Source organism: Vigna angularis, chromosome 3 (assembly GCF_016808095.1).
Source record: "Vigna angularis cultivar LongXiaoDou No.4 chromosome 3, ASM1680809v1, whole genome shotgun sequence".
NCBI lineage: Eukaryota > Viridiplantae > Streptophyta > Magnoliopsida > Fabales > Fabaceae > Vigna > Vigna angularis.
Window position 1 is genome coordinate 34,187,845 of NC_068972.1, and position 19,263 is coordinate 34,207,107.

Here is a 19,263-nt window from a genome sequence, read left to right on the forward strand (position 1 = left end):
ATTCAGATGTATTGAATTCTAAATCTTCAAGGTATAAAAAATTAATATATGATTACTTGATTTAGAGGTTTTTGTTATTTCTTAAGATTTTGGAAAGTTAAGATTAGAACCCACAATTAAGTCATGTTCACAACATATTAAATTCCCTCTGGTGACATATATTGAAATAATTTGTTCAGTTTTTCACTTTTAAAAATTTTCTCATTCTCTCCCTTTTTTACTCCATTACCAATTATCTCTTCATCTTCTTCTCTCATCTTTCTTTTTCCTTCTTCATCCGTGGAAAAATAAATCTTAAGGTTCAATTCATGGAAAGAAAAATATATAATCCGAAATAAGTTTTGAACCAATGGTTTAACACTTTAAGTTTGTTATCGGATAACATAATCTTTTGATTTGATCTGTTTTTCTTAATTAGTTAATTGAACTGACTAATTATTCAAATTTGAATTCAAATCTTTTGAGAATCAAGATAAGAATCCTTTGAGAATTTAGATAAGAGGAATTCCGTGAATCTTGAATTTGTAAATTGATATTTCAATTTTCAATTTTTTTTTCTAGTTCGTTTTGTTTTATCTCCTACTTTTCATTTTTACTGTGTTCAAGACAAAACCCCAAAATTAAATTTTACGAAAAAGAATATTGGGGATGAAAATTGAATACAATGTGCATGTGTACTCTAGATTATACTCTATGAAATTGACCTAGATTATACTCTATGAAAAAACTTGGATACTTTAATTTTAAAATAACATTGAAAATAAAAATGACGTTGTTGTTAGAAACACATTGTTGTCTTTCTTTGTAAATTTCTGTTGTTATTTTCATAGATCTTAACTTTATTTTAGTTTTCTTCACTTCTATATCAATTTGGAAAGAAGTAATGTGTTTCTGTTTTTTATTTTCTATTGTCTTTTTTATATTTTGTCTCTGTTTCCATCACTATTTTTAGTGTTTGCTTTTCTCTGTTGTTACAGTTTCGTATCTTGTTTGATTTTTTAGTTTAGTTTGTCATTGTTTCTCTCTCAATTGTTTTCATTGCTTCCATTTTTTTGTTTTCCATCTTCGTTGCTTTATTTTCTTTGTTGCTTTGTATTGTATGGGTTGTTGTTTTATCGTTTTACTATTCACCCGAATTAAAAATAAATAATAAAACAGTTGGAGATGAAATTGTACCCAAATTTCTTGTGGTAACTTTTTTGTGTATATCTCATAGTAGAGTAATTGATTTTCCATATTAGACTGAATTTTATTTTATTTTGAAAAGTTCAAACAATTATATATTTGAGTAGGTAACTCGAAATTAGGACTGTACGTCGAAACTGCATAGCAAAAACTTGCAAAACAGATTGTTGATTCTCAGCATTGTGAAAATCCCATGTTTTCGTTGGCCACTTTTCCTTTGAATTTAGGAAAACTTGTGTGGTGTTTTCTTACACTGAAAGGAGACTTATTATAGTCTTACATCATCCAAATTTCATACATTTATCATTGGAAGAACGCAAACAACATCAGTTATCATATCCAATAGTCTTCTTGAGAAGAACTAAGAGGAGCTGCTAAGTAATGAGCTGAAAATTATGTTAGATTTGTGTAAAAACGTAAATTTTAGGGGGAAATTTTTCACCAGAGAGACAGAGATCATGACATGATCAAGTTCAGTATGCCAGTGCAGAAGTGCATACCAATGTTAAAAAAAAGTGCATCAACTACAATCCTATATCTAAAAACTTTAATAAAAATACAAAAAATAGTTGTTAATTTATATTTCAATGCGATAAGCCTTTGGATGGTGTGACCACTTTTTTCGGAGCAAAGGAGGTTGCTATATCACAACTCAAGCTGTTCATCTACCACAATCCTAATTCAAAATTTACAACATCGATTGGTGGAAAAGAACTTTGGCACCGGAGTATACAGATTTAGCATCATCTGCACAAGACAGAAAAAAAGAAAACAGAGGGTCATGATTGAAAAGATGATCGCATCATCATGGTTGTAAAAGCACCGACAATCAATAAACAAAACCATACAAAATCTTAATCCATAATTGAAGAGAAAATACTATTGATTAAGTAGTGTACAACATAAAATTTTGCCTAATCAAACTCTTCTCGTTTTTGGTTAGACCATGGGATATTATATCAACATCTCTTTGCAGTGCATTTACATCTTAATCCATAATTCAAATAAATACTTATTAGGCTTCATATGAATTTTTCATTTCTCAAACACTGATTCAAGTCAACATGTAGGCTGCCAATTTCCAAAAAGAAAAGCAATAGAGTTAACAAAAATGAATTATTTGTCACCAGGGATGCTGATAAGTTCACTACGTAACTTTCAAGCATGTAACAGAAAAATAGCAACTAGATATGCGTATGACCATGGCTATGACTAAAATACAAAGCTAAAACATTACCTGCGATAGCTGATAAATTGAAAGCATTAGGGACATTAGCCTCAGCCTCAACAGCAGCTTTAGCCACTGCAATGCCAACTGACACACTTTGCATAATATCTAATCCTGCACAAATTGATGTGAGTATTCCACCCACTAAGCAATCACCAGCACCAGTAAGCCTCACAACTGACGCAGCAAGAGATGGAAAATGCACAGCAAAAAAATGGGAGCTTTTATTAAGTTCTGAAAAGCCAGAATAGCGACTAGGAGGACATTTTTGCATGAAAGCGTTGAATAATTGTCCACCAAAACCACTCCGATTTATTTTCTCTGTAGGCTTTTTAGAGTGGCGAGGCCCTCCTTTATGGCATAAAAACACTCCTTTAGAGCCAACGGTCACTAGGACCACTTCAATGCCATTTTCTAACAAAACCCATATTGCTGGTTTCAGCAATTGAAACAAAGACATTACTGAAATATTTTTCTTCTGACTTTCTTTAAGTGGTTGAAACTTATCACAACCAGATAAAGCATTTGCCATCGCAATAAGTTCATCTTCATTCGGTGAAACAAAAGTCACCTACACAAAATATGCACAAGTGTCAAGAACAACTTTTTACAAAAAAACACAAATGCTATCCTATGACATCGATAGAGTTAAATCATATGCACATTGCACAATGTAATATATCTAAAGAAAACTAGTCATAATGGTAAATATTTAAATTTGTGCATATTATAACATCATTATTAAGATAATGAATATCAAGAATTCAAGACAAAGTAAGGAAAGTTGATGACACAAAACAAATATTTACAACGACAGTTAGGGATTATGTAAGTATTGCAATCAGGTTTATTATGAAATACTATGAATTGTATGTATTCATATAATTATGGAAATTGTTATCCACTCTATTTAAAACTTGCATTATACACAAGAGCCTCCACTATGTAAATTAAACGCATGGAATTTATCTGGTCTCTCATTCTTCTCTCTCTTTCTAAACAACTACTTCAGACTACTGCAATCCCCAATTAACCACAACCAACTTTAACAAACCATGAGATAAATATAATAAAGAATATCAAGTTTGTGTAAAGCAAGGCACTCACATACTCAGCAATAAAACTGATTCTTCGGGATTTAGTAACTGATACTGGCTCAAACCACACAGGACACTCCATGTCAGCCGCCACTGAGGAATGTAGATATTTATTTATTCAATGGAAAACAACATATGTAGTGAGTTCATAATCCAGCAGAGAGGGAAAAAGAGAATTAAAATGTTAGCATGAAATGTACTTTTACAAGCAGCTTCAAGAGCAGGAAGACTCAGATTGGCATCCACCATTAACACTGGAGCAGAAGGCAAAGCATTTCTAAAGTGCAAGATCCAGTCAGGTGTCAGATATTTTTCCTGCAACATGATGATTGTATTATATATGTTTTCCTTGCTTCAGTCTTTTACAACAACTGTCATTACAAAAAAAGTTTCAAAATACATATTTTAGCTTGCTTAAGTTAGGAGATTACTTGATAGCTTAGTACTTGAATGGTCAACTTACAAGAGCTTCCACACTAGCAACACCAGCGGCTACCTCCCCATTAATATCAAATAAATTGCATACGACTGGAGTTTCAATATCTTTATCCTTCAAAATACCTACTTAAAATTCAAAAACATACAAAAATATCATTGTTTTACAGCTATGGCATATCTAATGATGAAGCCACCAAGAAAAAATAGCTTACCTTCTGCAGATAGGCCAGCAGATTTCCACTGATTCAACAACAGATTTCCTAGATGAAGAAAAAATACAGTAGAAGAAGAAATTTATTCTCCAAATGTCATTTTCATCAACATGTCTTCTGGTACAGTGAAGTCATTGTAGAAAATCGGCAGATGATTCTACTTAAGATTGAAACTGTAAAATAATTCTAGAGGGCTTGATTGATCCCTCTCACAATCTTCTATTTATAAGAATAAATTGATACACAAGTACATGATAAATAGGATAACCCTAGACACAATATAATCATGATAAATAGGGTAATCCTAGACACAATATAATCATGATAAATAGGGTAACCCTTGACACACTATAATGATGATAAAATAGGATAAATATCCTAATACTCCCCCTCAAGCTGGAGCATACAAATTGTATGTACCAAGCTTGGAACAAATAAACTCAATCCGAGGACCCCTTAATGACTTGGTCAATACATCTGTGAGTTGATCGTTTGACCCAATAAACTCAGTACATATTTCTTTGGTCAACAACTTTTCACGAACAAAATGACAATCAATTTCTATATGTTTAGTCCTCTCGTGAAACACTGGATTTGATGCAATGTGGAGAGCAACTTGATTGTCGCAATACATCTTCATAGTATGGATGTCACAAAATTTAACCTCTTGAAGGAATTGTTTCACCCATATAAGTTTACATGTTAGTGATGCCATTGCCCTATACTCGGCTTCTGCTGTTGATCGAGCTACTACATTCTATTTCTTACTTTTCCATGAAATAATGTTTCCTCCCAGAAAAACACAATATCCTGTAGTAGACCGTCTATCAATAGGTGAACCTGCCCAATTTGCATCACAATACCCAGAGACCTGAATGCTTCCTTTATCTTCATATAACAAATCCTTGCCCGGGAGCCTTCTTTACATACCTTAGAATGCGAATGAGAGCATTCCAATGGTCAACACATGGAGCCTGCATGAACTGACTAACCACTCCAACTACAAAGGATAGATCTGGCCTTGTAATAGTGAGATAAATCAGTTTTCCAACCAGCCTCCTATACCTCTCTGGATCGGAGAATAATTCACCTTCTTCTGTCCTTAATTTCTGGTTTGGGTCCATGGGACTGTCTACCGGTCTACAATCAATCATGCCTATTTCTTGTAATATATCAAGAGCATACTTCCTTTGGGAGATTACAACTCCATCTTTTGATTGCGCTACTTCAATGCCTAAGAAGTATTTGAGACTTCCAAGATCCTTGGTTTGAAAATGTCTACACGAGTACTCTTTTAGTTGAGATATTCCAACAACATCATTTCCTGTAATATATACTATTAAGTAAACACATTTCCCAAGAGAAGAATGACAATAAAAAACTGAATGGTCTGCTTCACTGCGTTTTAGCCCAAATTTTTGAACAATGGAGCTAAACTTTCCAAACCAAGCACGTGGGGATTGCTTGAGGCCATATAGAGATTGATGCAATTTGCATACCATACCAGACTCCCCCTGAGCAACAAACCCAGGAGGTTGCTCCATATAAACTTCTTCCTCAAGATTACCATGTAGGAAGGCATTCTTGATATCCAATTGATGAAGTGGCCAGTGACGAATGACTGCCATGGCAAAGAAGAGACGAATAGTAGTCATCTTGGCTACAGGAGAGAAAGTGTCACAATAATCAAGACCATAAACCTGAGTGTAACCTTTTGCAACAAGTCGAGCTTTGAGCCAATCAATTTCACCATCAGGGCCAACTTTAACTGCATACACCCATCGACAACCAACCGCCTTTTTTCCTGGGGGAAGGGGCACCAGCTCCCAAGTATTACTGTGGTCAAGAGCCTGAATTTCTACAATCATAGCTTGTCGCCATCCAGGATGATCAAGTGCTTCTTTCACATTCTTGGGTATAACAACAGAGGACACTGAGGATAAAAGAGAAAAATAGGAGGGCGACAATCGATGATAGCTTAGAAAATTATAAATGGGATGAGGGTTTCGAGTGGAACGAGTACCTTTTCTGAGGGCAATAGGCCATGCTGAATCATTTGCACCAGGAGGCGTGGGAGGAGGTGACGAGGGAAAAGAATCTGAAGTAGGAGATTCACCATTGTCTTGGGGAGGTGGACTATCTATTGGGGCCCTGTATGGGATGATCTCAATATGTGGAGAAATAGGTGTAGAAGGATTGTGATCAAGACTTGGAATAACAGAGACAGTGGAGCTATTTGACTCAGCCATTGGAATAGGAAGGACCTGCTGGAGGATAGAAACATCCTGAACAGATGGAGAGAAGTAAGGAGTCTGTTCAAAGAATGTGACATTGGCAGACATGTAATACTTCTTAGTTTCAGGAGAGTAACACCGATATCCTTTTTGAAGTCGAGAATAGCCTAAGAAGACACATTTGAGAGCGCGAGCGGAGAGTTTGTCTAGACATGGAGACATGTCATGAACAAAACATACACAGCCAAACACTCGGGGAGATGTATGAAAGAGAAGATCATTAGGAAACAAAATGGAGAAAGGGACTTTATTATTAAGAGAGGAGGAGGGCATCCTATTAATAAGATAACATGCAGTTAAGATGACATCCCCCAGTGATGGACAAGAATATGGGCACCAAGCAAAAGGGTACGAGCAGTTTCAACCAAGTGTCTATTTTTTCGTTCTGCTATACCACTTTGCTGTGGTGTATGAGGACAAGTAGACTGATGTAAGATACCATGGGAACTCAAGATGGTAGAAAAGGAGGATGAGAAATACTCTTTTGCATTATCACTTCTTAATATTTTGATTACTTGACCAAATTGATTCTTGATTTCATTCAAAAAAGATGTTAAGATAACTAACAATTCAGAACGATTTTTCATAAGATAAACCCAAGTACATCTTGAATATTCATCAATAAAGGTAACAAAATATCTAAAACCAAAGGAGGAGATACGACTAGGTCCCCATATATCAGAATGCATGATGGAAAAACTAGAATTACATATTGATTGAGACCTTTTAGGAAAGGAAGATCTAACATGTTTTCCTAATTGACATGACTCACATTCTAAGGTTTGGAGACCACTAAGTTCAGGACACATCTTTTTTAATTTAGACAAATGAGGATGGCCAAGTCGATCATGTAGCACTTTAGGATTAGCAGCAGCAACACAGGACACCCTTGGACGAGATCCAAAATGGTATAATCCACCAGCTTCATATCCTTCTCCAATCTGTCTCCCCGAACCACGCTCCTGTATAACAAAAGATTTATGATCAAAGGTTATTGAACAATTTAACATTTTAGTCAACTGACTTAAGGAAATTAAATTAAAAGGACAATTAGGGACAAAAAGGACTGAGTTGAGATTGAGGGAGGGAGATAAAGAAACATGACTGACTCCTTTGGAAGAAGTTTTAGATCCATTTGCAAGGGTTATGAAATGAGGTTTTTCTCGAAAGGAAATAGATAAGAACAAAGAGGTATTACCAGAAATGTGATCAGAAGCACCTGAGTCAATTACCCATGAATTTTGACCTTCCATAGATTGAGAAACGCAGGTTGTTGATGTATTGGGAGATTGAGATGGTTGTGCCAAGCTGTTAGACTTTAACATTAAATACTCTTGATATTCATCCTCAGAAAACATAGAAGTGGAAGTTTCAGTCTTCGAAGTGGAAGTTTCAGTCTTCGAAATATTGGCGGTTTTGGAAGGGAAACCATGTAAGGAGTAGCAATTCTCTTGAGTATGACCCATCCTTTTACAGTATGTGCATTGAGGACGTCCCCGACCTCCTCGTCCTCCTCCTCTAGTGCCACGTCCTCCTCTTCCTCGTGTGGCAACCATGACAGATGGTTCCACTAGTTCATGCGCTTCTTGAGTTTGAGGTACCGGGACACGCAGAAGGCGAGTGGTCAATGTTTCCATAGAGGGGACCTCATGACTAGTTAGAAGTTGATCTCTGAGATGATCAAAATCGGGATGTAGGGCACGAAGGATCAACACCATGTAAAATTTGTCTAGTTTCTTTTTTATATCCTCTAATGGATCTACTTCCAAAAACATCCTAAGTTCTTCGACAGCAGATTGGGCTTCAGCCATGAAGGACACCATATCACGGTCTACCATTTTAAGAGATGCAAGCTTGTTCGTAGTGTCATAGAGACGTTGAATATCGTTGGCATAAATGCTTTGGGCTTTCTTCCAAAAGGAGTGACAAGTTTTGAAAGCCCTCAAAGATACAAGAAGTTTGGGTTCCACTGATTGCCATAACAGGGCACACAACTGGAAATCTACTTGTTTCCACTGATCAGCTTTTTCAGTAGGCACATGGCTTCCATCTCGCTCAAGGTGGTCATAATGCCCTTGGCCAAGGAACCACATTTCAACGGCAGTAGACCATGATAGATAATTTTTTCGATTTAGCTTCTTGGAGGTAATTGATGGACTTCCAGAGAAGGAAAGAGTACTGCCAGACGCCATTTCTGAAGAAGACGAATAGTACTAGCGAGGAACAAGAAAACCCTAAGGGTTTAGACGAAGGAAACTGTGACAGTGATGGACGACGGTGGCCGGCAACGGCGGGCGGTGGCCGGCGACGGACGACAGTGGTCGGACGGTGGTCGGCAACGGACGACGGTGGCCGGCAACAGACGACGGTGGCCGACGGTGGACGGTGGCCGGCGGCGGGCAGCGGCAGATGGTGGCAGGCGACGAAGAACTGTGGTGCCGAACAGATATATATTACGAGACAGAAACTAGAGCGGGATCGACCCGCTCTGATACCAACTTAAGATTGAAACTGTAAAATAATTCTAGAGGACTTGATTGATCCCTCTCACAATCTTCTATTTATAAGAATAAATTGATACACAAGTACATGATAAATAGGGTAACAGGGTAACCCTAGACACAATATAATCATGATAAATAGGGTAATCCTAGACACAATATAATCATGATAAATAGGGTAACCCTTGACACATTATAATGATGATAAAATAGGATAAATATCCTAACAATTCTTAACACATTGGAATGACATATATATCAGTTGGCATCCTTGGAGGGGTACATTCTATTAAGACAGCCACAATGTTACTCTTCCCTGCTTCAGATGTGTCTCTGACACAGACACATGAACTCATGTCAGATACACTATTCAGTTGGACACGGTTATGTTCTTGGGCACAGCAGCAATAACACAGTCCACTACTTGGACACATGTATCATACCCGATTTAAGAGAAACAAATAGGCACAAACAATCTATAACAGAATTGATTCACACAAAAGAAGAAGAAAAAAACAAAATTTTGAAGAGAAGAAGAATCGTTTGTTGTGTTGCAAAAAAAAATGTTGCATACCTGCAGAAATGAGGAAGTGGGAAGAAGCATAAAGGAGGGAGACAGGTAGACCAGGAGTGCTAAAAACAACTTTTATTATTATATTCAAATCCTTTAACCAGTTTTCTATTATATTCATCTTTTTATATTATTTTATTTGTATAATTTGTTATATTGTAAGATTACTTTTTCGTATAATTTATTTACATTATGTTTCTTTTCAATTTAAAATTTGAATAATGATTTTTTATTTAATTTTATATTTGATTTTCATATTCAAGTGTATTTTTTATATTTAATTTATTTTTGTTATAGAAAATTAGGATGAATCAAGTTATGGAACAAAAGGATGAAACAAAATCTTTGTAGATATCCGTTTCAAATTTAAGAAAGACTACTCTTAGTGAAAATAATATGATCAAGTATAGTTTGTGTGATTTTTCATTCCATGGATCTTATACTCAAATAAGAGCTCATTTGTTAAAAATTAATGAAAGAGTTGGAATTTGTCCAAATGTCACCCCATTAAAACATGTTGAGTTTAGAAAGTTATACAATGAAGCAAACTTGAAAATAGAAAATTCAAAAGAAAAACGAGGTCCCTCCGCCACATACATGTATTTGAAGAAAGAAATCAGACAAACAATGGTGTTAACCCAAAACTCAAAGGTTCTTTACAAACTTCTTTCAATATTCAAGTTAAAGATACTCTTGATTGTGAAAATTTATGTTTAGCAATAAAATACTAGTCTTTTATCTCACCTAATTTATCTATTGACTTCCAAATCATTGGTCCACCCTAAGTGATAGTCATGAAATTTATAAGTAATCTTCTTTGAGAATCAATCCACACATCACTAACAATCGTTATACATTTCTGATTTCATGAATTTCTTATAGGTTGCAAAAGATTTTCTATGTTACATCGTTCTTTTGAAAGTAAAGGATCTCTCAATTTATTATATGTGGTTATACATATCCACTAAAATTAAAAGTATTAGCATCATAAGAAAACATCCTCACAATTTGACAATCAAGACTATCTCTAGCTTGAATATTGAAAAAAGTTTATAAACATGAGTTTTGAATTAAAACCATTATTTGTAAAGGGACCTTTCTCTTTCTTTGAATTTTCTATTTTCAATTTTGTTTCATTGTCTAACTTTTTAAACTCAACTTTTGACGGGATTATATTTAGACAAATTCTTACTCTTCCTCCAGTCAATGTTAACAAATGAGCTTTTACTCGAGTATAAGGTAGTAACCTTCGTTCATTTATTTCCACCACCAAAAGTCTATCTTGACTTTGAAACATATCTCCACAAAAGTCTTGTTTCCTTCTTCCATAACTTGATTCATCTTAATTTTCTATAACAAAAATAAATTAAATTTAGAAAATTTACTTTAATATAAAAATCAAATGTAGAAATTAAATAAAAAATCATTACTCAGATTTTAAATTTAAATTGGAAACAAATGAAATGTAAATAAATTATAACAAAATGCAATAGAACAAATTACAATAAAATAGGAGAACAATGATTAAAGGGTTCGAATAAAATAATTATAAAAAAAGTTGTTTTTAGCACTATTGATGTACCTCTCTCCCTTTTTCATGTATCTTCTTCCCTTTTCTTCTTCTTTTTGTAATTTTCTTGTGCAACAGCAACACAACAAATGGTTCTTCTTCATTTCAAAATTTCGTTTTCTTTTGCAATTGCAACACAACAAACAGTTCTTCTCTTTTACTTCAAAATTTACTTTTTTTTCTTCTTCCTCTTTCTTTCTCCTTCCTTCGTGTGATTCTTCTATGAATCAAAATTGCAATCTATAGTTTGTGCCTATTCGTTTCTCCTAAATCGAGTGTGTACACGTGTCCAAGAAGTGGATCGTGTCACCATCACAGTGTCCAAGAACAGAACCATGCTTGACCCAATAGAGTGTACCTGTTAGGTTACTTTATGCAAGTAACCTAAATCTGTGCTCTCTTCTCACTCAAACACTAGAACAACAAAAATGAAAGTATAGGAAATTACAAGTGTAATCTCCCCCAAGGAAGCCTATCTTCCTCCACTGGCAAATATGCCAGTCTATACTCAAAAATGAAATAAATCCCCTTGAATAGAGTTACAGGAAGACTATTTATAGTGTCTCATTCTCGCGCCCTATCCTTTCTGCTAACCCAACCTGCTTCTACTAAATACCATTCAGTACTAGCGTATATATATCGTTTGGTACTAGCGTACATATACCGTTCAGCCTTTACTTCCCTCCTCCCTTCTGAATATGTTCGGTCTATACTTCCCTTCTCCCTTCTGGCTACTGTTCGGCCTCTACTTCCCTTCTCTCTTCTGGCTACCATTCGGCCTCTACTTCCCTCCTCCCTTCTGGCTACCGTTCGGTCTCTACTTCCCTCCTTCCTTCTTGCTACCATTCGGTCTTCCTCTTTTATTCCTGACAGTATCCGACACCATGTCGTGAACATGTCGATTCCATGTCCCTATCGGAGACATATCTGAAGCCAGGAAGTGCGACATCTTAGTCATGTCAGAGCTTCATAGGTTCCTACTGTTTAAATTATTAGATTCTTTTGTAACATAATGGCTATTTTTATGTATTCAACTGGTGTACAAAGTCTAATATTGTAATCAAGGATCTAAGTAACTAAAGGTAGTCAAAAAATCAAAGTGTTAAGCATCGGACATCAATCATTAACCCACCACGGATCAGTCAAATCTAGAAGATTATTGGAGTTAATTAGTAGGACTTGACATGTAATATTGATCTGATTAATGAAATATTATGAGTAAAAGCACATTGTATATCTATTTTGTAGGAGGGCATTCATTGTAATTCATTGTATATTTGCAGGATTGGGGATTGCATAATCTTTATAAAATTTCCATCCAAGAACCATTTCCAATCCTTTCCTCTCATTTCTAGGACTCCAGAGATTCCAAAGAATATTGTTTTATACCACATTTTGCTAAAAACAATAATAGTACATGGCTAAAAACAATACTACATCTCTTCTTTACTCTAAGTAGGACATAAACATATATCCAAATTTTGAACAGCCAATAGATTTCAATAGATATCAGCTGAAGTTGCCATACAGGGTGCCTCTTGACCACAATAAAAGCTTGAAGTAAAAAGAATGACAACATTGCAAGAAAATGCTTGGGGATAGTAATTATTTACCGGCCATGTCAAACCCAATAGCACTGATCATGAATGGCTTAGCTCCGAGTTTTGACATGCACTCTGCTACATTCCTCCCCACACCTCCTCTAACATAATAGACCTGAAATTCTCCAGTATAAGAATAAGAAGATAGATACAAACATGAAAAAGATAAAGAATATTCAATCAGGGCAACGACTGCTTATGCTTGTCACATCATTAACACAATTGAGTTAACACAAACAGAACCCTATTAGGTTTCTTTTCTTCTTTCCTTTTCAGATAAAATAGATTACAACCTTGCCAGGGACAGTTGTTCCAGAATTTGCTCTCACTGAAGGTGTAGCGTGAATGTCCAACACCATACCCCCAATTATTACTACTTCTCCATCTCCATGCTCCAATTTTTTGCCTCTGAGTGCAACCTTACCACCATCAACAACAACAAACAACCATCAAGTAAATTGGCACAAAATGCAATGAAGTTAGAAGAGATAAATAAAACAAAATAACATGAAAAAGAACTGCAGTGAGTAAACAATTATTAGCAGCTAACATGACCTTTAACTTAGAAAATAAAAAAGAAATATTAGCATGAAAAGAGCTTGCAGGATGCATAACCATTTATTAGTCTCATTTCACAAAACTTCATTTTTCCCCTAATCCTACTCTCGATTCCTGTTACTGTATTTCTCTCCACTCCTACACTGGCACAGAACCAATCAAGTAGCAGGTAATTATTCAAAACTATACAAATCTGTCAAAGTATATTCAAAGTCTGTTGTCCTTCATTGATGAAAATAAGCAAATATATATACAAGAAAAGTAGAATCATTCTAGCCTACAATTACGGAAATGTGGTTGGCACTTTGCAATTTTCAACTCACAGATTTGCACTCCAGATTTGATTGCTATTTTCTAATATGCACATGGAGACATAATCATGGCATAAGGTCCTACAATAATATTTTATTCTTATTACCCCCCCTCAAGGTGGAGCATGAGGGTTATGAATGCCCAGCTTGTCCAAAAATGAGCCAAATTGAGTGACGCCAAGCGGTTTGGTGAAGAGGTCAGCAAGTTGAGAATGAGTGGATACATGGGTAGGTTGAATACGATTTTGCTGTATCTCATCACGAATAAGATGACAGTCTACTTCAATATGCTTCGTCCGCTCATGAAAAACTGGATTCTTGGCGATATGAAGGGCAGCTTGGTTGTCACAATAAAGATTCATGGGTACGGAGTGGGGAATACCCAGACTTAAAAGAAGACCTTGAAGCCATTTCAACTCACACGTTGTGTTTGCCATAGATCGATATTCTGCTCCAGCTGAGGATCGAGAAACTGTGTGTTGTTTCTTGGTTTTCCATGAGATTGGGGATTGACCAAGGAAAACAATCCACCCTGTTATAGAGCGACGCGTGAGAGGACAAGTAGCCCAATCAGAGTCACACCATCCATAAAGACGAAGGTCACTTTCCCTTTTTAAAAGCACACCTTGACCAGGTTGACCTTTTAAATAACGTACCACACGTAGTGCAGCACGCCAGTGCTCCTGTCGTGGTTGTTGCATAAACTGAGATAAAACATGAACACTATAGGATAATTCAGGTCTAGTAAAACACAAGTAAATAAGGCGCCCAACGAGGCGTCGATACTGGCTCGGGTCAGAGAGAAGATCATCATTAGCCAAGGCCAATCGATGATTTTCTTCAATGGGAGTGGGCACTGGTTTTCCCCCAAGCAATCCTGTTTCAGCGATGATGTCCAAAGCATACTTCCGTTGACACAGGAAAAGTCCTGTAGAAGACCGAGCAACCTCCACCCCAAGAAAGTATTTTAATTTACCTAAGTCCTTCATATGGAAACATTGATGAAGATAACTTTTGAATTTTGCAATCTCTTCACCATGATTACCAGCAATGACAAGATCATCCACATAAACTAACACAACTAGTTGTATACCTTTTTTTCGAAAAGTGAACAAGGAATGGTCGGATTGAGAGCGTTGAAATCCGTATTGGTCAAGAGCATTTGAGAGCTTAGCAAACCAACACCGAGGGGCCTGACGAAGCCCATAAATGGACTTGCGGAGACGACATACCAAACCATTTTGTGACACCAAGAACCCTGGTGGCAGTTTCATATACACCGCTTCGTCTAGATCTCCGTGCAGAAAAGCATTATGAACATCCATTTGATGAAGTTCCCAGTCTTTGGCAACAGCGACTGCTAATATTGTTCGAATGGTGACCATCTTTGCCACTGGGGCAAAGGTTTCATCGTAATCAATCCCTTCAACTTGGTGATTTCCCAAGACAACTAGTCGTGCTTTGAAACGTTCAATACTCCCATCAGAGTGATATTTAATTTTGTAAATCCACTTGCATCCCAAAGGCTTTTTCCCTGCCGGCAAAGCTATAATGTCCCAAGTTCCATTGTTTTGGAGGGCATCAATTTCATTAGTCATTGCATCCCTCCACCGAACATCCCGAACTGCTTCGGAAAAGTGTACTGGCTCTCGCTCTTCATGAAGGGCTGCAAGAAAGATTCTGTGTTGCAAGGAGAATTTGTCACAATTAAGATAATTTGTCAATGGGTAAGACATACCTGAGGAAACTGAATGTGGAGTGAGGATTGATGACTTAACTTGGATGGTGGTGTTAGTGACATAATCACGAAGCTTCACCGATGGTTGTCGTACACGGTGACCTTTCCCGAGTGGAGAAGACACAGTAGACATCTTGTCAACCTCGTTTTCTATTGTCGAACTAGAAGTTTGTTCTGGTGAAGGAACAACTTGAGATGCGAGTTCTAGATCATGGCTGTTATCTTGAACCCCATTGAACTCATTTGTGGTCACTGTCTCGGTCGTAGGGTCATTTTCATCAATTTCCACAATGTGTTCGTCATGATTTTCTACACCAGCATTAATGAAAGGCAACTTCATTTCTGAAGGTTCCTTATGAATGAGAGAGGCAAACGGAAATTCATTTTCAACAAACTTGACATCTCTCGAAACCCAGAAAACTTCTCTTTCTAGATCAAATAATTTCCACCCCTTCTGTCCAGCCGAATATCCAACAAACACACTCTTGCGACTTCTACTTGCAAATTTATCACCATTCCTATCTTGGTTGTGTGCATAACACAAGCATCCAAACACCCGCAAGTGATCATAGGTAGGCGGGTTCCCATTAACTATTTCATATGGAGTTTTTCCTTGGAGAATTGTTGAAGGTGTACGATTGATCAAGTAACCTGCAGTCAAAATGCATTCACCCCAGAATTTAAGCGGAAGTTGTCCTTGAAACCTTAAAGCACGTGCTACATTTAGAATGTGTTGATGTTTTCGCTCAACTCTTCCATTTTGCTGAGGTGTTCCAGTACATGAAGTTTGATGTAGTATCCCATGTAGCTGAAAATATTGTTGAAGGCACATGAACTCTGTTCCATTGTCACTTCGTATCATTTTCACTTGTTTCTTGTATTGCCGTTCTATTAAAGTGATGAAATTCATTAAGGTTTGCGACACACCTTTCTTACTGTTCAACAAGTATATCCACACAGCTCGAGAACAATCATCAACCAAGGTTAGAAAGTAAGATGCACCACATGAAGAGAGAGTTCTGTATGGACCCCATAAATCACAATGTATTAAATCGAAAACATTGGATGCTTGAGAATCACTTAAAGGGAATTTATTCCTACTTTGCTTTGATTTTTCACATACTTCACACACTCTACTTGTATTCTTATCACCACGCGTGATTGTCATATTCGGAATCTTTTCAACAATTTGGTAGGCGGGATGTCCCATTCGCTTGTGCCAAATCTCAAGTTGACTTTCTGTATTGATATGATGAGCTTTTACGTCACTCACACCACGATACCAATAGAGTCCATCTTTCCGTTCACCCGCTCCAATCAGCATCCTCAAAGTGTGGTCCTGCATTGCACAAAATTTATCAGTAAAATGCACTGTACATTTTGCTTCATCTATCAGTTGTGACACTGAAATCAAGTTACAATTCAACTTCGGGACATATAGAACATTTTCAAGTTTTAGTCCTCCATCAAGAAAAACTGATCCTTCTTTGTCTGCCAATACCAATTCACCATTTGGCAGTCCCACAGGGCATCCTTCCAAGGTTCGACTCTCCCACAAGTTGTCTAGCGTTCCTGTCATATGGTTAGAGGCACCACTATCAACAATCCACAAGTCACGTGATTTCTTACCAGTCATCTTTTCAGTTGTATTTGCTTTATGAGAATTCAACATGGTTGCGAGGATCTCCCACTGCTCATTACTCAGTCCTGCTACTTCTGGTTTCTTGGTATCTGACTTCGAGTCACTACTACTTGTACTAGTATGCGCTATATTGACACGAGGTGTTACTCCTTTCCCTCGGAAGAACGTTGTCCTTTGTTGATGTCTTCCGCCACTTTTATTTTCATTTCGTGGCCTTTCTCCCCACCAGTCTGGATAACCGATGATCTCGAAGCAATTTCTCTTGTCATGTCCTGTCCTTCCACAATGTGTGCACACAATTGATTTTTCTTTTACTTCATTGCGTAGCTTGCCCTTAGTCTCTGTTTGCACAACCATTCCCACTATCATTCCTCGCTCTTCTTTGGATCGAGTGATCGTTCTCACTCTTTCTTCTTGCACCATAGTGGCATACACCCGGTTTAATGAGGGTAATGGATCTGTTGCCAAAACATTTGACCTTGTTGTTCCATAGCCCTCGTCATCTAGTCCCATCAAGAATTGATGAACTCTTTCTTCTTCTCTTCGTTTCTCGAGTTTGGTCGCAATATTACACTTGCATCCACCACATTTACACTGTGGGATTTGCTCATAATTTGCGAGTTCATCCCACAATATTTTCAGCTTCCCATAATAGGCAACCATCGTCATTCCTTGTTGTTTGCATTCCGCCAATTTTGACTTTAGTTGTTGGATTCTTGGTCCGTTCACGATCGAGAATCGTTCTTTGATGTCATCCCAGAGGTCCTTTGCATTTTCCATATAGGCAATAGTGGAACGCAAATTAGGTTCAATGGTGTTTAATATCCAAGACACGAGCATTGATTGAATTGTCCACCAATCTTCTATCTTGGAGGTGTCTGTTTCAGGTTCCGTATGAGTCCCATCTATGAAACCCCATTTTCTTCGAGCACGTAAAGAGATCTTCACCGCCTTAGCCCATTCTTCATAGTTTTCTCCTTTTAACTGTACCTGTGTAATCACATTTCCAGGATTATCACTGGCACTCAGATCATAGGGTGATGACATTTTCTTCACCACCTCGCTTTCACTCTTCTCTCCTTCTTTTGCCATTTTTAGTAGCTACGTTTAGAAGAGAGGGATATCAGAAATGAGGCTCTGATACCATGTCAAAGTATATTCAAAGTCTGTTGTCCTTCATTGATGAAAATAAGCAAATATATATACAAGAAAAGTAGAATCATTCTAGCCTACAATTACGGAAATGTGGTTGGCACTTTGCAATTTTCAACTCACAGATTTGCACTCCAGATTTGATTGCTATTTTCTAATATGCACATGGAGACATAATCATGGCATAAGGTCCTACAATAATATTTTATTCTTATTAAAATCCATATGAATGGCATGTCTCGATAGTTCCTCAGTGAAAACCTATACCTTTGTACTTGTCCTTATGAATTTATACCAATAAACCGTATGCTTTCATAAGTGAAAAATTGTCCCCAGTTCAAGAATTGTTTAGGAAATTGGCTTCTCCAAGTAAAAATGCACTAAATGTAATACAGTACTTGAAAAACATCAAATAGACAGAGTGGAACAACCAATCCTGAAGAACAGTACTGAGGAATTTCAAAACTGTTTGTGAAATAATAGCAGGTTTATTCTAATCAATGTATCATGTATCAACGATTATGAAATATACATATAACTCCCTAGTGAATTACTGAAGAAAGAAAGAAACAAAACGCAAAAAAGAGAAGCAAAAGGAACCTCGGAAGTAACGGATCTTTTGGCCCCCTTAGGGACGGTGGACTCCGCCATGCAGTCCTTCTTCACGGTTGGAAACTTTGTTAGAAATGAACAGAAGGTGAGTTTACTGATTTCACATATACCAGTTTTAACCTAAACCCAAAATTATAAAAATGATGTTTATATAACAGAAGTGCAATTTATGAATTTTCAAGATTTTTATTTTTTTTTGTGTTTCTCAACATTTTTGTAACTTCCAAATTAAGTCTATTATATTGTTCGATGATGATAATTATTATATTATGTCGTTATTTTATTACTTACTTTTATAAATAAGAGAATATATAAAATATATTGTAATTAATATGAAAAAATTATTTTTATTAATACTGAAGTTATAGAAAATTGTAGTTTAGATGTTAAAAGTAAGAGTAACAAAAAAAATTATAGTTTATTATTTTCATTGTAATTGTTTTATATTACGGATAAAATTAGAAAGAAATAATTGATGATTAAGATCATGTCATCTTAATATTATAAAATTGATACAATTTTTTAAAAAAAAAGATATTATTATTATTATTCG

General features: G+C 36.4%; 1 protein-coding gene across 11 annotated transcripts; it reads right to left on the reverse strand.

The window, feature by feature from the left end:
- Nucleotides 1–1,567: 1,567 nt before the first annotated feature.
- LOC108326303 (pseudouridine kinase) lies at nucleotides 1,568–18,826 on the reverse strand. Of its 11 annotated transcripts, none has more exons than XM_017559718.2 (9): nucleotides 18,699–18,826; nucleotides 12,991–13,116; nucleotides 12,710–12,812; nucleotides 4,161–4,208; nucleotides 3,974–4,071; nucleotides 3,711–3,825; nucleotides 3,521–3,603; nucleotides 2,423–2,984; nucleotides 1,568–1,932 (listed from the first exon to the last, which is right to left on the reverse strand). In XM_017559718.2, the coding sequence occupies exons 1-9, from the start codon at nucleotides 18,747–18,749 to the stop codon at nucleotides 1,874–1,876; spliced, it is 1,245 nt and encodes a 414-aa protein (XP_017415207.1). In that variant the 5' UTR covers nucleotides 18,750–18,826; the 3' UTR covers nucleotides 1,568–1,873. The 11 variants fall into 11 exon arrangements, 6 of the variants coding, with proteins under 6 accessions (XP_017415207.1, XP_017415206.1, XP_052730594.1 ...); XM_017559717.2 differs by having other exon boundaries at nucleotides 3,974–4,074; XM_052874634.1 differs by lacking the exon at nucleotides 18,699–18,826 and adding an exon at nucleotides 14,660–14,943.
- Nucleotides 18,827–19,263: the final 437 nt, after the last annotated feature.